Consider the following 27323-nt stretch of genomic DNA (forward strand, 5'->3'; position numbering starts at 1 on the left):
ATACAATTCTGGTGTATACTAAAGCCTCTATCTTGGAAAATACCACTGAGACTTCTTTGTCTTTGCATTTGCATGCTTTGATTTGCAGAAAAGAAACAGAAGACAGAGAGAGATTTCTGTGTTCAAATAAAATAACTACATTGAGATGGAGTTCTGTGGCTATTCTTCTCCTGTGGCAGCTGTTCCTAAAAATGGATACATTTGCTTTTCTTCCGTGAGCGGTGTAAAGCATCCTTATTTGTGAAGACTACCGGTAGAAAGGGCAAGATGAATACAACAAAGATAAAAGTGTCTTAGCATAGTCCCAAACTCCACCAGCTGAAATGAAGCACTTCTCGGGAAAACACCCATCAGATTGTCTCAAAGCATAAAATTCTGGTGGTGGGGTGGTAGGGTGGTGGGGTGGTGGGGTGGTAGGTAAGGAGTGACACTTCTTACTAGTAGGGTCTCGATAGCAACTAAAATATACCTTGAGGCATATCTATCATGAAAGATGTAATTATTCTGCATGTTTACTGTATTCACACAAATAGCAATATGTCTACAACTAGGGAAGTATGTATCTGAAATTTCTGTACTATCACTTTCTTATCGTTATGTAATAACATGGTTTGGATGAATTGTTTCTGCTTATTTTCATCCCCGAATTGGTAAAGAATAAAGCCTAACATATTAGGTAGAACATGTACCTGTTGGTTAATAACAATTCCCAGCGCACTGATTTGCTTTTCATGGAAGAGAGTTTCAGACATCCCTCCCACCCTCCCCTCTGTGACACTGAGGATGATCTGAGTTCATTAAGATAGAGAAATGCTGTGTCTTTCTAGTATTTATCTAAAATAATATTTCCAAATACTATTTTATTACTGAGCTTCCACGAACTCTGCGTGGGGAGTAGTGAGTGAAGGAAGCCCCAGCGAATGGTTTCCTGAGTGACTGAGATGCTGACACAGGACCAGACCAATAGAGGAAATGGTAAAGCTTACTCCTTCCCCACAGTGATGCTCAGAGAGAAGTGGCAGGCTTCCCTCTTGGTCCCTGTGGCTGCTGATAGTATGTGCAGAAAATGCCCACCATAACTCTCTCTACCCGCTGATGTTACAGCCTGAAGATTGCCCATCTGAAGAGGCTGTTCCTAGTGAAGTTAGCCGAGCCTATCTTTTGATTCAGCCTATCCTTTGATTCAGCTATATACCACAAATAAACCCTGCTTCTTTGTTTTTCTGTATCTAACCCTGTCTCCTTGTTCAGCTATGAACAATAACCCTGCCTTTCTGTTCAACTCTCCATAACACGCTGAGCCTCAAGGTGCTGTGGCTTCTCCAGCCGAGAGCCATCAGATCCCAGCTTTCAGGGTTTTACACTTGTCTTTCCTGTATTCTCCAGGCACCCCAGTCATGTTCAAGTCTTTGGAGGCTGTGCAGCAGTTCTGTTTTTCTGCTTCCCCTTTTCTTTTTTATTGGCTTAACCTGTATTGATAAAAGAACAGGAAGCTGAATTGGGTTTGAATGACTCTGCCTCTTGCTAACTTACCAAAGAAAGTGTTTTATAGCATGTCATTCCCTTCTGTATCAGGAACTACACTCAAGGGTCCTGTTCAAACAGGGTCATTATTCTGAGGAGTTGGAAAAACAAATGAAGACATCATTTTTCCTCTCTATTGCTGTCAGAGGAACATTAGTACGACACGGAGAAATTGAAGCTCAGGATGTATTCGTTGCCTCAGTGATGTGTCTGCAGTAGCCGTTGATCTGTTTAAAGCCCTAGGGCAAGCTGTCACTTCTTCCCTTGGGTCAAAAACTGCTAAATAAGCTGGGTGTGGTGGCACACATGTCTTGAATGCCAGCACTCAGGAGGTAGGAACAGATAGATCACTGAATTTAAGGCCAGTCTTGTCAGGACATATCATATCAGGACAGCTAAGGCTACATGGGGTTGGGGTGGGAGCAGGGAGGACTCACTGCATTGTGGTAGGTCTGTATTTACATCTGATGATGTAGATCAGCTGTAGATAAGTCATTCTTGCATGATAGGTAGGTGTCGTCATTTTTAAAGTTGACAGAGTGACTTTTCACCTAAAGACACCAGATGCCCGCTTTATGCTCTTTATTGGTCATGTCAGGGAGCTTCAGAAGTTTCTGTTATTATTATTAATTATTAATATTATTATTACTATTATTATTGTTTCTCTATGGTGGTATTTTAAAGAGGTTTTGAGTAAGTAGCACAGGATGGGCAGAGGAACTTAACCTTTTTAAAAGTATATATTGCCTAAGAGACTGCTATGGAAAGAGATGAAGAGGGACAAACTTGTCTACTAATATGCTTCTCAGTGTAAGTTTGTAATCTACCCTTTTCGTAGAGATAGGAAAACTGCAGATTGATTAATCATCACGTAGATGAAATTATTATCTTTAAAATATTTGTTACATTTATGTGTGTGTATGTGTGTGTGTATGTGTGTGTGTGTGTGTGTGTGTGTGTGTGTGTGTGTGCATGTGTGCACCTTATAGGACACCTGTGGAAGTCAGAGGACAAGTTCTATGAGTTGCTTTGCTCCTTCCACCACACGGGTCACATGTATAGAGCCAGTGCGTCATAAGTGTCATCAGGCTTGGAAGCAAATGCTTTTACCCACAAAGCTGTCTCACCAATTATAAAATATCATCTTTAGTGCAGTTTGTAGTGTTATGTATAAAGCTCAACTCCCAAATGATAACCAAATGATAACCCTATTTATTTATAGGAAACAAGAAGATTTCACCAGTCCTATGGTCCATTATCATGTAGGCAAGCATTTGCCAAACTGGATGACTCCTTTTAAATGGATAGGTCTGATATGCAGACACTGTTTTAAATACCTTTGTTATGGTTCTGTGTCATCGATCAACCAAATGTTCTTCATTGACTGTGATTACAAATAAAAGGATTTTAGAAGAGGTAAGAGGTTAAAAGTGCAGATCTGAAGTGTGGATACACTATTTTTTAAGTTTTTCTTTTATGTCAGTGACAGTGTTTACTGTAAGGATTGTTTTTACTTGATTTCTGTAATGAGTACAAGTTCCCACTATTGCACTTCACTGTGATCTGTCAAAAAAAAAATATGATCTGAAGAGCAAAGTCCATCCCATGTGAAATTATATAAATAATGGCACATAATGATGGTTTCTCTCTCTCTCTCTCTCTCTCTCTCTCTCTCTCTGTGTGTGTGTGTGTGTGTGTGTGTGTGAAAGAGAGAGAGAGAGAGAGAGAGAGAGAGAGAGAGAGAGAGAGAGAGAGAGAGAGAGAGAATATGTGTGCAGGAGTGAATACACATGCGTGGAGACCAGAGGTTAAACACATAGGTCAGCCTGCAGCCCTTGCTCACTTGGTTTACTGAAGCAGGGCTCTCTAATTGGCCTCGGATGATCTTATTAGGCTGAGTGAGCTGGCAGGAAAGTCTACCTGTGGTGCAGTCATAAGGAGGAAGCACTACTTTTGATTTCCTCTTCTTTTTCTCTTTTGAATGTGTTATGGGCATTGAACTCAGGTCTTCATGTTTTTGAGACTGACTGATTGACCTTCCTGATCCCCCAGTGGGATGTGCCATGAGTACAATTTGATGATGAACGCAGAGATCACTTCAACACTAGTACTAGAGGCTACTCTGCTAGGTCATTGAAAAACTAGAAGAGGTATGAAAAATAAGGAACATACATCTTTGATTGAACTATCCCTTAGGAATAACACTAGTCCCAGCTGAGTGGTGGCACACACCTTTAATCCTAGCACTGCAGAGGCAGAGGCAGGCAGATGTCTAAGTTTGAGGCCAGCTTGCTCTACAGGACAGCCAGGGCTACAGAGAGAAACCCTGTCTTGAAGAACCAAAACAAATAAAAAGAAATAAAGCAGCAGTCCCAAGAAATAGGATCTCTATCCTTTGTTAAACAGTCTATCATTTATCAGCCTTTGTTCTACTTTGTCTTTATATGACACATCTTTTAAGAAGTGTGCTGTGTCACACAGAGTATCATTGCGTTTGGAAAAATGTTTACCCTTTGAGGCTGACTCTTCATTGAAATATTCAAAGCCTCTGCTTGTACATCTCTGTTCTTCTATCCCCACCCTCTTCACCATTTATCTAGAGTGTAGTTAATGTGGGAGCTTAGACCATACAGTACAGTGCTGGTAAGTTTTCTCCCTTACTCCAGAAAGCCATCTTATTGGGAGATTAGCTCAAAGATACTTGTGTCTGCAGATCTCTGGAAAAAACAGGAAGGTTACACACACAGGATTGTCTTTGCAATGGGAAAGGTGAAGAATCTGATTTTCCATGAGGAAGCTGAGAATGGCAAGTCATTATTAGCTTTGTGCTCTGCATTATCTGCTGGGCCAGGCCACGTCAAACATCTACAAACAAGACCAGAGGTGACTAGTAATCTAAATGACTCCAATAACCAGAGGTTCCCCCAAACTCAGATAACCAGGACCACAGGTGACTCATAGCTCAAATGAGGTCTATGCTATCTGTATAACTGGGACCAGGCCAGACCCTTAGACTCTTAAGCTAGAGAAGGCAGCATATCTGTAGAACTTATCCTCTGGAAGAAGTGATATGTATCATGAATTGAGTTTCAATGTAATTACACTGCTTCTTCATATACCAGGGAATTTATTGTACCAGACTGTTTTTTCAAATTATTCTGGGCTTAAGTACACTGGAATAAACCTCCTGTTATTAGAGTCCTTGAAGTCTGATACAGGTTGATGAAGTCAATCTGCACCTGGTTTCCATTCTTCTCTTTGCTGAACTTGCTTCCCTGACTGACTACCTCCTCACCCCCACTTTCCCCTACCTGTGTTCAAAGTGATTTTATCTGTTCACCTTTCTGGAGAATTGGTTTCTTATCTTGCTATTAGTCCAGATACTTTCTATACTCATCTCTCAAAATTTTCTTCTTTAAGCAAGCCTAAGAAAAATACACTTATCTTTATCCCTCCTGCCCACCCTAAAAATCAACTAGCTAAAACTGTGCCTGAATTGAATAAATCAGTGTGTGTGATCTTGGTCTCCTCACTGTGTTTCCTAGAACTGTGTTCTTTACAATGAACAATTCTAAAATCCATGTAGTAGATGGGCATCTGAACAACATTCAGTGCAAGATGTTTGATAGGGAAGGCTCAGAGGCCTAGGCAGCAGACAGATTATGAAGCTTATATTATAGTTCAACACAGGTGCCTTTACAGTGCAGGCTCCTTCGCAATGTTTATAAGTGATAAGCTTATAACTACAGAAAGATTAAGTGACTTGCACAAGAATGGTGGCAGGCTGAGAATAAATGCCTAGGTCTTCTGATTTTTTTTCCTGTTTTTCAGCCATTAGTTGGTTTTTGTGGTAGCAGCAATTTTAGGGAAAGCAAAAATCCTCCACTAAATATACATAATCTTCCATGCCAATATCAAAATTATAGAGTTTACTTCCTGTTGTGATAACGGACAATTGGACCAACGGGGCTCTTCTTGATTCAAGCCTCGCTCTCAGGTGTGATCTTAGTTTACTGGGTTCTCAGACTTACACAGGAAACAATTTTCATTTATTCATATATTTATTCTTTTGTAGCATTCACACTAAAATAATGTTGGCTAACCAGAAAGTTTAGACTGGATCAAGAGATGGCTTTGACTTGGGGACATTTCCTTGAAATACTATCAGCAACACGAGAAAACATTTTATTGCTAACTGGTCCAGTTTTTGTATGCAGAGGGAAAATATTTTCAGAAATCAATCTGTGCACATGCTTGAGACAATTGTGCAGTCGCCAAGCTGAAGCCAGACTCTGAAGACCATATCCCTCTCACTACCTTCTTTTGATTGATCCTTTCCTTGTGTACTCTGGGCTATTTTGACTCAAATGAAAGGGAATCCATAATTGCTCTCTGTTCTTAAATATTCTGGCAACGAGGTATATGAAAAGTAAAAAAATAAAAGATAAAAGGACTAAGGAATATGGCCCCATTTTTTTAGGTCAATTATTTCCTGTTTTGGTAGTCTGCTAAGCAATCAAATGTTTAGATAACGAACTAATTTTGGGTGAATTAACTGTGTTTGGAAACTTTACTTCATTTGAAAATGACTGAACAGTAAAGGAATGACCTGAAATGTCTCATGAGAAATTATATTTAAGTTTATACTTAAATGAAATAATATGGAATGTTGATGTAAATACAACAGTTCGATGTAGTTTTATGTATCACAGTACACAAACTAGGTAACTTTCAACTGTTATTAAATTATAATTTTACCAACAGTAATTTGACAAGACACAAGAATCTTTAACAGTGTGGTTTTGGAGGTTAAAAAAAAGAAGACTTTTTTTTTTAACCTCTCAACAGTCTAATATATAGTTGCTTTCTGCTAATCAACTTTGTTTTTACACATCATGCTTAGCAAGCAAACATCTTCTATGTGCTGTTCCGAGTTATCTTGCACTGAGTTTCTTTTTTTCGTTTCTTTTCTTTTTTCTTTTACTCACTTTGCAGTCACAAAATGAAAATGTAGACACCATGTACAAACAAGAAGTTCGTGCAAAGTCAAGTTTTCAAAACCACATGCAAGTCTCAGCGGCACATGGCTTAGAGCTTACACGCTCCAGGATCATGTAATACTGGCATGCAGATGATAGAAGAGAAAGCACCTACATCATGGAAAGAGGATGATGAAAGAGAATGAATTTTCTTTATGACAATTATCTAATGCAAACCGTATACCCATAACCTCTACCAGCATGGGAATGGGGGCAGAGAGGTAAATTTTTGTGGGGAGTAGAAATCTGTACATAAACATTATTATTGGAGGTCAAGTTGTTACTAAGATGGAGATTTTTCTGTTCTATACTTGGCCTCGTCCATGTTATCTTCCCCAGCTTCTTGCTTTGTATCTCCTCTGCTATATCATGCAAAAAAAGGATCATCTCTAACACTGGAAATCACTTAACAAGCTCTAACCCTAACAGATAACAAGGGTATTCTCCACAGTTTACACGAGAATTAAATTGGACATAAATACCTCCTGTTCTTACCGGTGGGTGTTGTGATTCCAAGTGTTAGGGTGTGAAGCAGGCAGGAAAGAGATAAATCCTTCATAAGTACATTGTAAATAGGCAAGGGGTATATCAACCATATTTATAGGTAATAGAGTCAAACAATGATAGGTAAATAGTTGTCACAAAATATTTTATCACAAAAGATGGTCATAGATCTAGATTTTACGGAGGAGGGAGTTAAAATAGATGACTGCTTTACGACTGTTATTGAAATACTCTGGCAGTATGAAACAATAAAACTGAGTGACACATTTTTTAATTACAAGTTCCTGACACTGCTTAAGCCAGCCCAGCACTAGAAATTCCCCAGTGGTTTTGAATGCTGGTATCTTCATTAAACAATCACAATAACAGTTTATAAAAGCAGCCAATAGATAGGTTGTTCCTTCTTGCAGGATGAAAATCATCTCATAGGAGATAATTTATTGAGTGGATTTTTCACCATGAACCTGACAAATGGAAAGATCAGCTCATGGACTTGAACTACATTTTAGGCTGAAATGTGCTCGCTCATTTATTTCTTTAAATTAAAATTTTTATGATAATATGATTTTATTTCTCAATCAAATAAATCACATGCAGCTATGATGAAAAATTTCTCTATATAAGCATGCCTTTGAGTTGGCAGTGATTGCTCTATGACCTTCACCATGATTTCTAAGTTTGATCCATTGTCAAACTTTTTGTTAGAACAACTCTGGTCAAAGGGAAAATGGCAATCTAAACTATACACATACACTCCCACAAAAATGACATTATGTAATGGATAGAATTATTAAATATGAATGATGTGCTATTAGAAGAATTTTCAGAACAGAGGAGTGCCATGAGGATCCATCATAGTTCTGTCTTTTCCTTTAGCTCTGTAATATGTGGTGGGGTTGGGCTTTGCCATATAATTTATCTGTCGCACTGGGTCTCCAAAGGCAAATAGCAGGGAAAAGAATGGGAACCACCCTCTTAATCCTAAAATGACCTCTTCAGAACCATCCATCTTAACTATGCTGACTTTTGTGCAGTGTTTCAGGAGGTATTTGTAAAACGTGTTCTTCGTTTTTAAAATATCAACTTGTTTGTTCTCCCTCTTGAGCAGAAAGAGTTTAAACCAAGGATACTGAAATGGAATGTAATTAATTGTAAAGGGAAGCACGAAACTTCCTGTCAGAAAAATGCTTTCTGACATATTTAAAGTCCCTGGTCTTTCCTACAAGTATTCAAGATGTCCTACTTCAAAAAAGAAATGCCAATCTTGGATCTCTGCTTAGGGTCATCGGAATTGTCACAGCTCATTTTACAAATCAAATTTCATATGGATTCAGATACTTTGTTGTTGATATTTGTTTGTTTGTTTCTACCCAGGCCATGCCATGAAAGCCTGTGTTTTAGCTAAGACAATGTGTCCTTTAATTGGAGGTGGGAAGTCTCTGACACATAGTTATATCAGTTTGCATCATGTTATAATGCCTTTGCCACACAGTATAACTAGATATAGCACCATGCAATGCCATGAATTGAGAATGAGACACTATCTCCAGGGGGAGAAAATAAACATCCAAGAGAAGGAAACAGAAGCACAGGGCTCAAAGCTGGTGAGACTGGCCTTTCATTTTGCTACAGCTGTAACGCCTGCGGGAGACTGTTTTGGGAAACAGAAATACATACCATGTTCATGTCAATGCCGTTAGTGTACGTCCATGCGTGCTGGAAATACTCCTCAAGCCGTTGCCTCAGAGGGTTGGGGATTTGGTGGAAGCGAATGAACTCTTTCACTCTCAGCATCTGCATGTGGTACCTGGCAGTTCCCGAGTATAGTCTTTGAATAATTGCAGAAACATTCCCAAAAATGCTCGCATACATTAGAGCTGGATTGGATAAAAAACAAAGTTATGGGGAAACACTGCGCTCGGGCACAGAATGTTTTCTCAGAATATCAAATGGGCTGATTTTAATTATTTATCCAAGTATGTCAGTTTACCCCTGGACCTTGGTTACACTAATCCTTCTTTACATTTTTTAATAGTAAAGAGATGCAAAGTATCCAAAACCATCCTGATCTAAAGTAAAACTAATATTTTTTTGTGAGATACACATGCAACGAAGAATGCTAACTGGATGCTCAAGACATTTGTGAAAACCCGTCTTCCTTTTTGTGATGAGCTGAGTCATAGTCAACATTACCATATCCTTCTGAAAAAAATTTTCGTAAGGCAAAAATATCTGTTAGGGGTCTTAAAACCACTTTTCAAAGTAATATAGACTTACCAAGCTTTGGCAGGCGACTAAACAATGGCACCATTGGTCAATGACTTTAGTGCAAGAATCACATACGTGATCCTGAACTTTTTATTTGGTAACCTAAGAGCATTATCCTGAGATGAGAAATATTCTATGTATAGGGCAATTCCAATTAAACAAATATATATGTATATATGTATATACATATATATTTGTGTGTAAGCAAGTTACATGTATATATGTATTAGGTTTCCATATAGCTATCTCTCTTCTTGCCTGGTATTATTATAAGATATAGAGAAATGAAATTGAAACAGACCAGGAAGCTTTCCCCTGCTGGCTAGCTTTCATAATATTTGAAAATGATATACAGAGCTAGGGAGAAAAATTATCAACAACCTTACGCAGCTGTGAACTCATAGAGCTAAAAATAATGATCAGCCTGGAAAAATATGCCCGTGGGTGCAGTAGTAACCGAACGGTAACCAATTTACAGTCAGCTCCACAGGAGGAAACTCAAGCCTAGTACCATAAATATGGCCAAGAACACATCTCTGGGAAGGTCGTACGCTCCAAGCTAAACCTACCACCATCACTTTACTAAATGAGCATATTATCAATTTGCTCTTTGTATTTGTATCTCTTACCCATATATTAGTGAAACCCTTAGACCCTATCAGAGGTGGGTTTTAGTGAAGTGGACAGAAAACACAGATGCTCGCACTGGATCAAAGTGCATAGAGTCAGTATACTAGGTGTACTTAGCCACACATGGGACATCTACAGTATACTTTACTCTCCGTTCAAGGCTCAGGGAGCATCATGGAAGAGGAAGTCAAAATTTTAAGAGAGTCAGAGTCAGGGAAGACCAGAGCAAAACTGTCTTCTAGATGTAACAACGCCATACTCTTACAGGGGCTGTAGTGACCTACACAAGAACAAACCAGGCAACATTCCAGTAGGAAGGAGCAAAGGGCTCCTAACAGTGGGCAGTTTTGCAGAGAGGGAAAGTCAGATTTCTTTAATGTCATGTATCCTTGTAGAGCAACCATACTCTGGAGAATAACTCCATACCCATGGGTAGCACAAATAGGACTTGGTGGATTATAAAAAAAGAGTGGGTAATAACATGAAGTTGGAAGAAGAGGTGAAAAGAGGGGTAGGAGGAGTGATGGGAACACGATTAAACTACACTTCATGCATGTATGAAGTGATCAAATTGATAATATGCTATAATAAAAATTTAAAAGTTAAAATTTTAATTAGACTTGAAATACTATTTATGAAAACAAGGACTCATTTCTACCACAGTCTGGAATCTAATATTGTCAGAGTAAAACTGTATTGCAAATTTTTAATACTTTGGAGGTCTCAAGTAATTGACTAAATTTCATATGAAACATAGAGTTTTCTTAGAGCGTTAATTTGCATGTAATTCTTAATTGATTTTAATTACTTTGATCTCATAGTTATTCACACATATATATTCACACATATATCTGACTTAGAAAAAATGTATATTGCTTAACTTTTTCCACACATTTTTGCTCATCTATGGGGAGAAAGCACTATAATATCTATTTACATTCAGCATTTGGAATATTCTCATTAATATTTCTTGGGATAACCTTTTAAAAATGTGTGTGAGGTTTTTGCCTGCATGTATATATGTACCACATGCATATGTTTGGTGTCCACAGAGGCCAACGTGGGGATTAGATGCCCTGGGACTGAAGTTCTAGATGGTTATGAGCCACTGTTTGTATATTCAGTGAGAACTGAACTGAATCTAGATCTTTTGTGAGAGTAGCCAGTTCTCCTGCCTTTGAGCGACAGTTTTATTTAAAATAAAACTTTCATAATCTTATTGTTTTCCTTTTGTGTTTGCGGTTCTAATAACTCTAACATGGAAACCGTGCATTTCACATAGAAAAATTGCGTGATGTATGTGCTGCTTATGAATCTTTGAGAATCCGATTAAGAACTTTGATGTGGCAATGTGAATTTCAGCCTCTGGGGCCACACTACACTAAGCAGTGGCGAAACATTAAAAGCAGTAACACACCGTGAAGTATGGGATTTAACTATGTTCATCCAACGCGTTTTTCTTTTCCTCGGAAGGCGTTTCCTGGAAGATCCTTTAAAAATTACTCACTCATTAAAAAAGCAGATGCCACCTGATTTAGCCTCTGCTACTCTAATATTTGTTGACCATTTGTTTTCCTTCCAGGATGATTTCCTTTGTATATCTTATCATGCTTAGTTGTAATGGTCGTTGTGGGCCAGAGATATCCAAAGAAGGGAATGTTTCTGAGAAAGATGTGATCACTTGTTAAGGTCTGAGGAAAGGCAGGGGTTAATTTCATGACAACTTGACTGGGGCAGAGGATTCAGATAACTTGATTATGAGCCACTCTATCTGAGTCTGTAAGGGTGTGACTGAAATTAACACTTGACCTCAGTCATGCAAATTCTCCTCTGTAGGTAGTCATCATCCATCCAGTCTACTGAAGGCTTTGGCAGAATAGAAATTGGACTGCCCCATCTGGGCATCCATCCCTTATGCAGCCACCAAACCCAGTCACCATTGCTGATGCCAAGAAGGGCTTGCTGACAGAAGCTTGAGATGGATGTCTCCTAAGAGACTGCGTCAGAGCTTTACTGATACAGATGAGGATGCCTGCAGCATCCGACTGAGCATGGGGACCCCAATGGGGGAGTTAGAGAAAAGACTGAAGGACATGAAGGGGTTTGCAACCCCATAGGAAAAACAACAATATCAACCCACCAGACCCACCAGAGCTCCCAGGGACTAAACCACCAACTAATGAGTACACATGGAGGGAGCCATGACTTCAGCCACATGTGTGGCAGAAGATGGCATTGTGCAGCATCAACAGGAGAAAAAACCCTTGGTCTGTAAAGGCTCATTTCCCCAGTGTAGGGGAACGCCGGGGCACGGAGGTTGGAATGGGTGGGTGGGAGTGGGAGCGTCCTCATAGAAGCAGGGAAAGGGGGAGGAGGGATGGGAGAGGGGGAACGGGGGTAACATTTGAAATGTAAACACATAAAATATCCGAGAAAAATACAAGTTAAAAAGAAATATAATTACATAAAATATTCAATAAAAAATAAAAAGAAATTGGAGCCAGCGAGAGTTCACTCTTTCTTACTGTCTGTGGTAGAAGATTAATGTTCTCATGAGTTTGGAGTGTAGTAACAAAGGATGAAATTATGTCTTAATTCTCCTGCAAAACTCTGTAGATCACTTCCTTATCCTGGACACAAGGTCCATACCACCTCTTTTCCCTGAAGCTCATAATATGAGGAAGAGAGGCCAGGAGTCAGTTCTTAATGGGGCCTTAATAGATAAAGTAGTTTTATTTCCGTTTCTCCATGAAATGTATAGAAATGCTACATCAGAACTAGGAACTGCAAACTGTCAAGATGGAAAAGCCTAGATTTTAAGTATGCAATTGGAAACCTGAATCAAAACTTAGAATTCCTCTTTGGTAAATTCTAAACTGCTGAATTTTAAAACCCTAAAGACTTGAGGTTTTGTTTTTTTCTGCCACCCTTTTAAGGCAAAATATTCCTAGCTAAAGAGAACACATTATTATATTCTACATAACTCATTTAGTTTTTGCCCATTGATTGACATAGAATATCGTCTATTCTATATGCCACTCTATAGACAAATGTATATTGCCAATTTAAACAAACAAAGGCATGAAAAAACGAGACTAAATTTATGGATGGGACTTTCTCCAACCCAGCATCTCATTCAATCTTCTAAGCCTTCTACATTGGAAAGTTTGACTTCATCAAAATTGTTTACATCAGGTTTGAAGTATTACAGAAACAAAATAAACATATCCTCCTTCTGCCCATATGCACACATACTAATTGTTAATAAAGTATTAGCTTAAGTATTCTAATAGAACCTTTATATTTTTTGCTTTCTGAAAACACTTACTCCATGTGTTTTAAAAATAACGTAATGATGAAAATTTATTGGTACATGACTATCATATAACTAGATGTTTTAATTTAAGGGTACAGTTTATTTAGCTGTGACAAGTGTGTACATTCTGCAAGCACAGCTGAGCTGTTTCTAGCATCCCAGAACACACGATTGCATCACTCCGTTGCTTATGTTCATTCAGATATGAAGCTGGAACAGTGAGTTTCACCTGCCAGGGACCACCGCATACATTGCGTATGAGTGGGCCTTTGTTCAGCATAATCACTGTGCCTATCAGTGATTTTTAAAAACTTTAAATCATAAGGATGTACCAGAGTTTGTTTACATCATTGCTGATGGGAAAAAGCCCCGTTATTTTCCCACACATTGGCTGTTATGCATAAACATGTTATGAACATTTGTGTACAAACACTTGTGTGGGCACGTATTTTCTTTTGTGTCTTAAACACCTGGATGTGGAACTGCTTTGTGGTATAGCTTATTTAACTTGGCCGGAAAAATTGTTTTCCAAAGTTGTCTTCTTTTATCTTCTCCCCAGCATACTAGGGCAAGACCCTGCTCTTCCATACCCTGCTGACATTTGGTATTGCCATTTTAAATTAACCAAGGTAGCATGGGCAGTGCGTCTCACTCATCTTTGATTTGCATTTCACCAATGACGAATACAGCTTTTAAATGGACTTTTTCAACATTCAGGGTTTCTTTTTTTTTGTGCAGTGTTTGTTAAAATAGTTTGCTCATTAAAAAAAAAAACCTCAATTATCTTTTTGGTGAAGATGTAAGAATTCTTAATATATTCTGGACAGAAGCCTTTTTCATATTTATTCATATTTATATCTTCTAGATATTTTCTTCCAGTTTTTCACCTTTGCTGTTTTTTTTTTTTGTTTTAAACATTGTCATTTGTTTTTTTTTTTTCTTTATTTTTTTGAGAAAGCATCTTACAATATTGCCCTGGTTGACCTGAAAATTGCTGTGTAGGGCAGGCTGGCTTTCAACTCACACCTGTCCCTGCCTAAGTGCTGGGCTTAGAGGCATGAGCCATCGCACCCAGCTCAACAATGTCATTTAAAAATAAAGTAATTTTGATGAAATATAATTGATCAATTTTTATTCTAAAGATTTTTTTTGTTTAGGCTACCATGTTATCCATAGTGCAATTTACTTTGCGTTGTCAACAATAAATCAGTTCTTAATGTTTTTTGTTGTGGTGGTGGTTGTGCTGTTGTTGATGCTAGTAATGGGAATTAAATCCAGGGTCTTTCCCACCAGTAAGGCACTCTACCATTGACCTGCAGCTCAAAGCCCAGAGTCCAGCTTTCCACCCAAAGTGTGAAGAAAAGAATGTAGTCCATGTTATTATAATACTCCTTGGTCTAGTTTGCTTCTGTTCATCATGTCCTCTGCGATGGCAGAAGTGTTGAGACAATGTTGGCACTGGTCTGGGTCTTTGTGAACAAATGAACAAGACCACCATTTATCCCAACTGCATTACTAAGAGCATTGATTTATTCTCCTTGAGGATCATGCAGGATGAGGGCACATAGTGGGGACAATGAGGCTCCAGGCCATGAGTGGTAAAGTTGTGCAGCCAATCCAGGAGTAGCAGAAGAGTTAACTTAACCTGGGCAACCGTAATCATTGTTCGGCTTTTCGATGTCTTGGAATTGAACATCCCTTTTGTAATGTTGAATACTCATAACTTGATTTGGCTTAGTGGCAGGAGTAATAATTGGCGTAGCCCTTGAAAAAGAGCCTTAAGTTATGTCTACTCAGTCCAAATAGTTTCATACTTTTTATCTCTATCATTTTTCTATTTGTATGCCTTTAAGTTATTTGTCTTTTGCTAACATTTTAAGATGGATATTTTGAACTTCCAGGTTATGGTTTTTAATTTTTATAATCATAACCAGCTTTAGCCGATTCCTATGGTCTGGCGCACTTTACTGAATTTTTATTGACGTAGATTCTAGTTTTCCGTGTAATTATTTCTTTCTCACACACTGAATGCTGTCTCAAGTGATTCAGGGGTTTCACAGCAGTGAACTTCTCACTCACCCTCACTCCTTTGGGTCTTCATTGCCACAACCCATTTTACATATTTTACCAAACCTATTAATCACAGACATTATCTTCACTATGGGCAATTATTTTGAAGATGTATAAAGACAAGGGAGAATGTTTTCAGTTCATTCATATACAGACTTGTTTGGATCTCTTTCATTCCTAGGTGTTCCATAATTTCACAGCATGTAGTTCTCCTTTCATTGGAAAAATTTATAGTTTCTTATAGTCTGCTCATGACAAATCATGTCATTTCCTTTCTGTCCTTATTTGAAATGCAGTTTAATAATAAGTTCCCATGGTGACAGATACTCCTTTTTTTTTCCTCCAGCAATTTAGAGATCCTTTCCTATTGTCTTGTTGATCCCATTGCATACAATAGATCTGTCAATTTTATTCTTTTCTTAATGTTGTATATAATGTCTTCGTTTTCCTTTTTCTACCTTTGAAGTTTTCACTTTACGGCTAGTTTTTGGCAGATTGATAATATGTCTTGTTCTCACTTTGTCTGATATTCATTGAATTTTTTTGAACCTGTCTTATAGTCTTCCTCAGTCATGAAGGAAAAATCAAGCCATAGCATTTCTGAACACTTCTCCACCCACCTCCTTTGTATCTGGGGCTCCACCTTGCTGCTTCTGCTTGCTCTTCTTCTTGAGGATTCCTACCTTGCTTTTGTCAAGTGCTTGGCCTCACCTGCTAGCCGAGTGTTTTTTTGAGAGGTTCACATACCTTTATGTGTTCTCTGCCTTGTTAATGGTCATCATAACCATAATTATTTTTGAATTAATATTGCACGGTGCTGGACTTTTTCTTCCTTTAAAAACATTAGACTGTCCTTTCTTTTTGCTTGTTTTGTTGTGTGAGTCTCTCCCTCCCTCCCTCCCTCCCTCCCTCTCCCTCACGTGTTTTATTACTATATTAATGTGTGTGCATGTATATGCACATGGACACTTGTCATACAGGCATGTGTGGAGCCTGTAGGGTGGCATCAGACAAGAAGATACTTTTCTCAGTCACTTATTTATCCAGTCTACTTTTTTGAGCCAAGGTCTGTCACTGAACTGTGGGCAGCCTTGGCAGCAAGCACTTATCATCCCCTGTCTCCATTCTCAGTGACTGGTTAGAGACACTTGTCACCATGTCCAGACTTTTTATGTGGTTGTTGGACATTAAAGAGAAAATCAGGTTTTCAGGCGTGTGCAGCCATTACTGTACACACTGAGCAATCTTCATATCCCAGGTTTCTACACTATTTTCCCCTTAAAAATCAGAGTTAAGTGTGTTTATGGATGGCATAGAGAAACAATCTATATATATTTACAGGGCATCATTTAACATTTTGATAATGCATGTGTTGAAATGTTTTCTATTTCCTCAAACATTTATCATTTCCGTGTGGTAAAAACATCAAAATCCTTTAAAGAGTTACTATGTAAAGTCCTATTAGGTGCAGTAACACACCAGAATTTCTTATTCCTATTCTACCATAACTTATTAGCCATGTATCAGTCTATTCCTAGCCTTCTCCTACATTTTTCCTTTTCTTGTTGTTACCACCAATATGTGTGTACCACATTTTTTTATCTATCCATGAGTAGCTCAGAAGTTATTTCCATTTCCTAACTATTATGAACCATGCTCAAGTAAAGACAGAAGATATAGAGATATCTTTTTGACTGATTTTACTTTATTTCCCTTGTATATAAACTCAGTTAATGAAGTTGCTATATCACCGTGCTTTATTTTTCCATAATAGCTATATAATGTGTGTTTCTATCGTCAGTACACAAGGGTTTTTTTCTTGTTAGCATTTATTTTTGATATTTTCGAATATAGATATTCTTACTAGGATGGAATGGGTTCTAGTTTCAATGGTTCTGTGGGGATTAGCGATGCTGAACACTTCCCTGTATGTTTGTATGTCTGCTTTTGATAAATGTCCATTTGAGCCTATTCCTTTAAAATTGTGTTGACTTCTGTTTATGAGAACTCAGAGTTCCTTCTGTATTCTGGAGAGCAAATCCTTGTCAGCTGTGTAGTTTGTAGAACTTTCCTCCCGCTTTGTAGACCACCTTTTTACTCGATTGTTTTGCTGCTCAGAGGCTTTTAAATTTGTTTTAAACGCGGGTGTCTAATTTGTCTTCGTTTCCTGAGCTTCGTCTATGGTCTAATCCCTTTTCCAAGTTAGATATTGTTCTCGTATTCTTTCGGATAGATCGCTGGAAGAGGACACTGATTTTGTGCTGGGTAAGTGCTCTACTGCTGAGCTGCGTCTCTAGCCCAGAGATCTAGTTTGAGACTTGCTTTTAAAGCTTTGTTAGGACCATGCTCATTCCGGTTCTAAGGATATAATTTACTAATGTTTCTACTGCACATCTCGATCTACTCTGCCGGTTTGAATTTTAATGTCTCGTTTACCTGTGTGAGCTCTGAAAATAGCCCAGCTTGTGCTTTCGTGGCCCTTTACTGGGCCTGAGAGGTTTTGCTCCATGTGTTTGTGTCTTAGAAGAGATCGGGAGGTTCAAGAGCTGCCTCTTTTTTCCTTTTCTCTTCAATTTCCATATTGTAGATTTCAACGTCTTAGCCTCCATGACTTCTGGTCTTCCTTTCTGAGCTCAGTGTGACTGTCGTCCTTTCTTAGGGGTTTCTCCCCTCAATGTTCATCCTGCACAGGGTCTCCAGACAGGAAGCACAGAGGCATCCTGGTTTCGTTCGTTTCTCTCTCACAGATCACAATTCTCTGCTTGCTTCTCAGTTTCTGAAAACAAGGACTTTATCCATTCTGCCTAGGTTTCTTTTTGTTTGAAAGAAGTTTCAGACTCCAATTCCTCCATCATGTCTAGGCGTAGAACTTCAGTGACCGATACACTGAACACAAGAATTTCTTCCAAGTTCATTGTCAAGAAGGCTTGAGATGGAGGACACTCACTTATAATTTACTAGGTTTTTAAAACCTCAAATGCAAGCATGGTATTTCTGAGCATTTAACAACTTAAAGTTATCTATAACTTAAAAATGTAGATATAAATGCACGGACACACCCATATTCACATTTGCTCAATGTTCTTTCATTTTCTAATTATGCATACTATTAAAATAAATTCTCCTATCTCTGTTTTATGTGCATAATCAGCAATTCAGTGGGGAAAAAAAAAAGCAGCTTTAAAACTATCTATAGATGTTCCAGTTATTTTTATTTACTGAGAATTTTTAACAGGCTCTCATCACATGATATTTTGCATTAAATTTTTGGTTTTGAATTTTAATTTTATGTTGAAACTAGACCCCTCTCTAGTTATAAGTCTTTCTTAGTATGCAAGTATTGTAAACAATAAAAAGCAATTAACCTTTGCATATCAGTAACAAATATGTCATTATACCTGATGGATAAGCAAATTTTGTAAGTGTTGTTATTTTTGTGCTTCAAGTCTTAATTTTACCCTAATTAATGACATCATGGATAATTAGAGAACTCACAAGCAATGCCTCAGAGCCTTTTCTGTGTGATAACTAGCTTTGCCCATCCCATTTTGATTTAGGCTTATAAAAATGAGTCTTCTATTCAAATTCGTGATGTAAATGGGAAGTGAGTTGACTATTTCTCTGTCCTATTTGAATATAATTTTCTCTTAAAAGATTAAATTTATCTGTAGAAATCTCATAGTCTTTTTTCAGGATCTGTCAAGATAGCCTAGTGTTTTATTGTTTAAAAGAATGAAAAGCTAGAAAGTATGCAAGAAAAGAGCGGGAGAAGACAGGAGGGAAATTATAGAGCAGGTAAAGGGGGACAAAGAAAAATAAAAAGATGGGGGTTGAGCAAGAGAAACTCACAACTTCTCTGACATTAGACATATGTGTAGGTTAAGTAATACCTGACATTTGTTTCTAATAAAATGATTCACGAAACAACTATCACAGTGCTGAGGATTTCTAGTGAACAGGAAAAAAGATCATACGTTTTGTAAGTACTTTGAAATCATTTTTTAAATATAGGTACTCCTTTCTTTAAAAAAATATATATTCACATTTATTTTACAGATACTTTTAATCAAGAACAGATTTCATTGTCTTGTTTGATAATAATGGAAATAATATCTTTAACTTCTGTGAAATATATTTGGATGGATCTTTTTGGTGTTTTTGTTGAGTTAGTGTGTGTGTACGTGTTCACATGTGTATGTGTATATACATATATATACATATATGTGTGTGTATATATGTATATATGTGTATATATGTATATATATGTGTATGTGTGTATATATATATATGAAGGCCAGAAGTTGATAGTTGATATTTACCTCAATCAATCACTTTTCATCACATATATTCCACATATAAAGTATATATGTCTATATTCTAATATATATTATTCCAATATATATTTCTTATTCATTTTTATGTTTTAATTTTGAGCATGTATGGCAACTGCGCATGTGTATATTTGTGTGTATGTGCAATTTAATGACTTACAGCTTAGAATGGTGTCAGAAGAAAAAGCAATTTAAAATCATTAAGAGGAAAATTGAAGGTGTAATGGTAATAGTCTTACACATATGAGAGGGATATGTGTATGTGTGCATGTAAAGACCAAAGGGGGGTGATTTGTAGGTGTCAGTGTTCCCCTTCCATCATGTGGATCTGAAAATTTAACTTGGTTTGTCAGGTTTCATCTGCTGTGCCTTCTCACTGGCCCTTCCCCTATGTTTTTCGTGTCTTTCACTGGATCTGGAGCTCAACAAACCCTCTTACTGGCCAGAAATTCATAAGGGTCTTTCTGTCTCTGTTCTCCTAGTACCGGGGTTACACATGTATCCTGCTTCACCTGGCTTCTCTGTGGGTGCTGGAAACCTGATAAGCTTGCAAAGCAATACCTTTACTGACAAAGCCATCTTTCCACCCCTCTGTTGCTTAAATTACAGATTAAAAGTGCCTTGGATGTGTATTTCTATTTTAATAGGCTGCAACCCCACTGCCTTCTACATGCAGAGCCAAGGGTAGGATGGAATTGGAAGGTTTTGAGGGGTTTTGAAAACTGCATTTTCTCATGAAAATGTTATTGAAATAAAATTATATTTTAGGCAGAGTAGATTAATAAGAGAACTCACTTAAGTTTCATAAATATGCCTTAACTAAGCACATTTCATTAATTAATATGGCGGTATATGAAAATCAATCGCCAAGACCTACTTTCAACTTTGTGTTCTACTCAGGGCCAAGGTTCCTTTGAAGTTGTTATTGTTTTCTGTTCTCATCTAGGATATCGTTAGGGCTTTACATGGTAATTGCAAAAATATTATTAAGTCAACTTCATCTTACTGCAAAGTATTTTATCCTAAGTAATATACAAAATAAATTATGCTCCTTGTATAAAGATACTACAGAGTATAATATAATGACTTAGAGATTAGAATGATATCAGAAGAAAGGCAATTTAAAATCAATAAGAGGGGAAATTAAAGGTATAATTGTAATGGCTTTACATATATGAGAAGGATTTGTGTGTAGCGGTCTATCTATTTTCTGAACTAACTTAATCATGTCTTATAATGGAAAATAGCTATTAGTAATAAATGACAATCACTTTTATATAACAATGAGTGAACTGTAAGTTTTAGCCCCTCAAGCTAAAGACGTACCCCATTCTAGTTTTATATTCAAGATATTACGGGGTATAGAAAAAATACTCTTGACTATAGAGAATGGTGATTTCTGTACTTACATTTCAGAATTATTCAACCAACTATGAACAAAAAATACTTTCAAAATTTATGTCTGTACTGTACATGTCCAAACATTTTTCTCATTCTCCCTTATGCGATTTATGTAGCATTTATGTCATGTTAGGAAATATATACCATCTAGAAGTGATTTAGTATACACATGAAGATATTTTTGCGTTAAAGGTATTTTGTGATACTATTTTTAAAAATATTTTTCAAATTTTATTTATTTTTATGCTTACTCGTGAGTCACTACATGTATCAGTTTGCACTGAGTTCATGTCTTGTATTCTCAGAGGTCATCTGAGCAGAGGGCATCTGGTTGGATCCAGAGTTATAGGAGGTTGTGGGTGCTAGACAGAACATGGTCCCTATGCCAGAGTAGCAAGTGTTCTTAATCACTCAGACATATCTAGAGACAGCAATGTAATGTTATTTTATATTAAGGACTTGAGGATGGTTCTCAGGTTCAAACAACATTGAACTAACCTTAGAACCTTAGAACTAACCCTGGGTTCACCAAGTGATGAATTTATTTTATATTGATATTAAAGTTAGTTCCAAGAGAAGAACAGTTAAAGATTTTTTTATCCCATAGAAAAATCATCCTTTGTAAAATACAGTATCCACATGTGTAATCCCCCTATTTCTACAGTTTCCATAATTTTGCTACATTCTCTATGTTCTAGAAATACCAATTTTGTGCTATTATTTTATCCTAACAGATAGCAAAAGAGAAATCTACTTACAGCCAATCAACATGACACAAATGGAAAAGATTTTCTCCGAATTGGTGTTAGGAGACACATTTCCAAATCCTACACTGGTTAGACTGCTGAAGGTAAAGTAAAGTGCCGTGACGTATTTGTCTTTAATGGACGGTCCAGAACTCGAGTCACTGTCATTGTAACGTTTCCCAATTTGTGTTCCTAAGGAATCCAACCATCCAATTTTGTCAGTCAGATAGGGCCTCTCTACATTCCCAATCGCATACCAGATGCAAGCCAGCCAGTGGGCAATCAGGGCAAATATGCACATCAAGAGCATTAGAACAGCGGCACCATATTCTGAGTATCGGTCCAGTTTCCTGGCTACGCGCACAAGACGCAGGAGACGTGCAGTCTTCAAAAGACCAATCAGTGTTGTTGTCTGTGGAAACAAACATGAACGGTCAGAAACAGTTGCAAGCAATCCGAAGTATGTTCACGAAAGGCAGAATCGTTAACAGAAAACGGGAGTACAACCTCAGACTGGAATCAAGTCTGAAGATTAGTTTTGAGCCCATTTTGAAAAGCATGTGGTTCATTAATCCAGTGTCTTGGCATACAAGATCCATGGAAAGAAAAATCTGTCTTCCCAAGATCTAGGAAAGTGACGTCCACGTGGTATGGACGTCTAACATGTTTCTTCTTCAACCAATGTCCAGGGAATTGATTTTGTGTCTACCAAGCACCACACCCCTCATCTACAATGCTGAAGGGAAGTACTCTCCAGCAAAGACAATTATTTATAGAAAAGAGATCTCTAATGAAGAGATACAAAGTCTGCTACTCTTTTGGGAAGAGACAGAGAAATGAGACCTTGGTAGTAGCAACTGCATGGTATTGGGTATTTGCTGAACTTGAAAAACACCGGAACAATGTGAACGAGTCAGTCTAGCTCCTTCTTATAACTATGGAAACTCTTATTGGATGGTCGCATGCGCGAATTATAATCTCTATTTAAATAAAATTTCCTTTTTTCTTACTGGGTGCGTCAAATTCGTAAGTCATTTCTTGGTATCCTGGTATCATAATTGCATTTCGGAGTATGGTATGTATTAACTAAATGCATGATCGTTACTGACCAGGTATTTAATGATAGGATACTTCTGCCTAATAACAGGATATTTCCCTGGCTCTTAGGAATTGAAATCTAAGTACAAATTACAAGTTCATTTCTTATGTTTCCTAAATAGTGTCAACTCTAAGTACTATATAGTTCACAGAGCATATAATTATTCCATAGTTACATGGTGTTTACCAGTCAATTATTGACTCATTTTTATCTCTTCACTATGGTGTTTATTCTACAAAGTACATCCAAATGTGTTAAGAATGTTAATGTTTTAATTGAAGAAATAGCACATGGAGTAACTACCCCCCCATAGCTATGAATATTCTAGTGAAAAAATTACTAAGTATACAGGAAAACTTTTTATGGAAACATGATAGTAGTCTCTCCTTCCTTTTGCTGTACTCTATCAGGCACATGCAAAGGAGAATCCTTCAGTCTCCCTTGAGATCATTTCCGCACTACTGGAACCTTCCAAAAGGGGGAGGGAGGGGTTTGCATAGCTTGGATGGACTTATCCTAACTGGATTATAGTTTTGTTTGTCTTGGTTGTGGTAAAGATAAATTATTATTTTTCTCAGTGGAATGCAGAAATCAGTTTTTCCTTCTTCACACACTTGAAGGCCTATGCACCTTCAATGGATTCCAGAATTTAAGGCAGCATTGCATGGTTCACTGGAAGTAAAGTAAATGTCCCTATTTTGCATCATCAATGTTTTACTTTGGTTATTATGTAAGAGATTTTGAATAGGAAGACTTAGGACTAAGTTATAATATGCCATGTAGTACAGGTGATTCCTTAATTTCAAGCTACAGTTAGTCAATAAAGAGAAATACGATGTCTGCAGGATAGATCAATAGCAGAAATATCCAATAAGTGGTAGCTCTTTATATCTCTATTAAGTATCTATTTATATTTCTGTTTCTACTAATAGGAATTTTATGCTGTAATAGTGTGACAATGAAGCTTCCACACTTTCCAAATACATGCCACTGACATCGGGCATCTCCAGTGGAGCCTTGCAACTCGGGACAGACAGCTCCCTCAGAAAATGACTGGTTCTTTCGCAGACAAGGACTTCACTCAAGTACATGGTTACCAGGTTCTTACAGCAGGAGTCACCTTTTGTTTAAAAGTCTCACCACTTTCGCACAGTTCAGGATCTTGAGTTTATTTCTTTTCCTAATACAACTGCCAATTTACCCAAGTTTCAGAACCAGAGCTGTGTAAAATTTATTATGAAAATACCAAAATTTTTACTTGGTTTTAGAATAAAAGTGCCTCAAAATAATTGAAATATAATATAGATTCATCGGATAGTAGGTTAAATCAAGTAAAATTCTTTGCAATACATGCACAGTTTTCATAAGGGGCTGTGAAGCAATAGAGTAATAGTGACATTATAAAAAAAACAATAAAAATCTGCTGTGCATGCTTCACACAAGTGTATGAAGCACCTTAAACCTCCTAAAATTTATTCTCTATTAATTAACAATGAAAGATTTTATATGACACTAAGGTTTTCAAAGAATATAAATCAGTATAACTTACATGATCACACACAAATGGCATACAGTCTGGGGAGAAGACGTCTAGGAAGTGTGATGTGATAAAGCTTTACCCTCCTTCACATTTCCCAGACATGATAATTAGAGTAATAATAAGAGGAAGGAGGAGCAGAAGGAGGTAAAGGAGAACAAAGAGCAGGAGAGGAAGAAGGGGGGATGAAAGGAAGAGAAGCAGAATGGGAGGGGGAGGGGAGATTAGGAGCAGTTGTAACTCATCATGAGAAGCTGTTGAGTGAACAATGATGTCCACAGTCATTCACAGCTTTGTAACATGTTTGCAAGCATAACTACATAGCTACAGTGTACCATCGTTGTGTGCCTCATTTCTATTGCAATGCTGAAACTCAATTGAGTCTGCTTTGCTAGGGACCCTTGTGTATTCTGCTACACTGTCTTGTCTGAGATTGTAAAAAGAAGGTAACTGATAGTATCAAATTTCTGGGTGGATAGACCTTGATATTTTGCATCCCTTCTTGCTGAATAACTCTTGGCAAACATTTTTTTAAAAAATAATATGAGCTCAACAGTTCCTAAAATGTGATTATTTTTATAAATATGGCAATAAAATAGATAAAGAAGTGTGTTCTTCCACGGTTGTTGAAGAGAGGGACTTTGATAATCTTACCTATGATAAGGTACCTATAGTAAGGAAGACACGAGAGATTCTATATCAAATTTCATCTTATACTCTGCTATCTAGAACTGTGCTCATTTTTTACGTTTGAAAGGTAGTTCAAATTTTTCTAGACTGTCATAGTAAAGAAACTTTACTTATACAAGATTTTTCATTTTAAATGCCCGTTCGATCCTTTTTTTTATTTTAAATACTTTTCTCCACAAACACAATTATTTATATTACTTAGATGATGAGTACAATCCAATTATAATGTTTTAAACATATCTATTATTTATTGAAGGTCCTAATTCCCTTCTGATATTGGTGGTTGTTAGGCTACTTCATTAAATAAATGACTTTTTTGATTAAACATGCAACTATACCTGTGGAAATATGTTTATCACAGACTAGACTAAAAATGACTACATTAATTTTACTTGAGGGATATTATATAATAGATCAGTCAATACCCCTGTTCAATGTTGTAAACCATTGTGAAAGACTAAAATTAGGTAATTCTCATCAGGATTGACAACTCTCTATTCAAGAATAAATCTGTCTAGAGCTAAATTGCAAAAGAAGCCTTACCATTAAGAAAAGACTGTATGTTAAAATTTTAAAAATCTGCCTTATTTTGTGAGTATATATAGGAAGCTTGTATTAAAAATATTTAGTATATTTAGTAAATGTTGTTTAGATTTAGTGTTCAGGTAAGTTATGGTAATCATTCTTTAAGAAAAGAAACAAACACATGTTCTTTTTGGTTTTGTCAAAGGGATTACAGAGTCAGTCATCATTGAAACATTCATTTCTTTCCACTTCCTAAGGACAAAGGGGGTATAACAGGGAGACAGTAACATTTGCAAGTATAAATTTCATTATTCCACATTCAATTTTGTTGCTTTAAATTTTATTCCAGGTAATTACCATTCAAGTGTATATTTTTACACACCATTCAATGAATTCCTTAAACAATGCAATTCTATGATATCATGGTCTAGTTTCTGATTCTTCCCTTCAGCTTGTCTAATATTTTTCAACATGTCTTAGGTCAGATTTATTAATACTCTCAAAGATCCATATCTAGATATGCACAGAACCTTGAGGAATTATCTAACTTATTTCTTTATTCATATCAGATATCTTAATTGCCTCTATGAAATATGTGTTCCAAAGCAATGATTCTACAGTGTTACTGGAGAATTCCTTTCAATTTTAACAGTCTTAATATTTGGTAGACTTACTCTGCTTCATAGTAAATGTTCTATCATACTCTAATATTGTATCTCTTTCTACTTCGTTGCAGTAACATAGAAATGGTCCATCAAATGACTGCAAGTTTTAACAGACAAATAAAACATTGCATAGAGAAGAATGAATGCTATATCATTTTAATTGAAATTTGTGTTTTTACTCAAGGAAAAATTGCATTTTATACCATCTACATCATTTCATAGTCAATCACATACAAATGATATATAAATGATCAACATTAAAACAATTTTTCAATTGGACATTTTATACTTATATCACATGTCATGCCAGAGAGTTGAAAGTATGATTAAAACTTCAAATGAAAGTCCAAGGTAAATTTTTGTAAAATTTCCAGACTATCTAAAGACAGAGGAGTAGTTATGTCATTGTTGAAATGAATATGTATGAATATTTTGAAGCTACAATGTTATTTCAAGTAGAATATGAATATCTCACTTGTATAATAAAGTCAGATAATTAATGACATCTATCATAAAGATCACTAGATACTTAGAATTTCTACAGAAGGCTGCTAATGCTTTCTGTGTATTTACTCCACAGTTCATCTGTCAAAATAATGAGTGAAACTTTTGTGTGAATATGTGTGTGTGTGTGTGTGTGTGCGTGTGCATGTGTGTGTGCAGAAATTCAATGTTACTATTAGAATTTTGCTGCAAAGAGTCCTTAGTTATCTTGTTTCCAAAGCCTTTCTTGCATGCATTCAGAATTCATTAAAAAAAAAAGTCACAAAAGCATGAATCAGAAGTCAACAAAGCAAGTAACTGAAAACTAGAATTTCAATTTTCTGGGAAAAAATAATAATAATAATCTATTACATAGCAGAGTTCTCTGGATCCTAAATGTAAATGACCTGAAATTTGTCCTGGATAAACCAAATATGGGGAAATCTCAGGCAGACAATCAAAGCTGACTTTCTGGTGACAAAGGGAATGATATCT

General features: G+C 36.8%; 1 protein-coding gene across 7 annotated transcripts in view; it reads right to left on the reverse strand.

The window, feature by feature from the left end:
* The window catches only part of Kcnh7 (potassium voltage-gated channel subfamily H member 7), a 489779-nt gene that overhangs the window by 55419 nt on the left and 407037 nt on the right, over positions 1 to 27323 (reverse strand). For 3 of the 7 annotated variants that reach the window (XM_032903394.1, XM_032903392.1, XM_032903391.1), the window contains 2 exons: positions 21842 to 22241; positions 8745 to 8944 (listed from right to left, as the gene is read on the reverse strand). In XM_032903394.1, the coding sequence (XP_032759285.1) occupies positions 8745 to 8944; positions 21842 to 22241 (600 nt within the window). Of the gene's footprint in view, positions 1 to 5375; positions 7054 to 8743; positions 8945 to 21841; positions 22242 to 27323 lie in introns of those variants that run through there. The other 4 variants (XM_032903397.1, XM_032903395.1, XM_032903396.1 and 1 more) reach the window with 4 other exon arrangements.

This window comes from Rattus rattus, chromosome 5 (genome assembly GCF_011064425.1).
Source record: "Rattus rattus isolate New Zealand chromosome 5, Rrattus_CSIRO_v1, whole genome shotgun sequence".
Classification (NCBI taxonomy): Eukaryota; Metazoa; Chordata; class Mammalia; order Rodentia; family Muridae; genus Rattus; species Rattus rattus.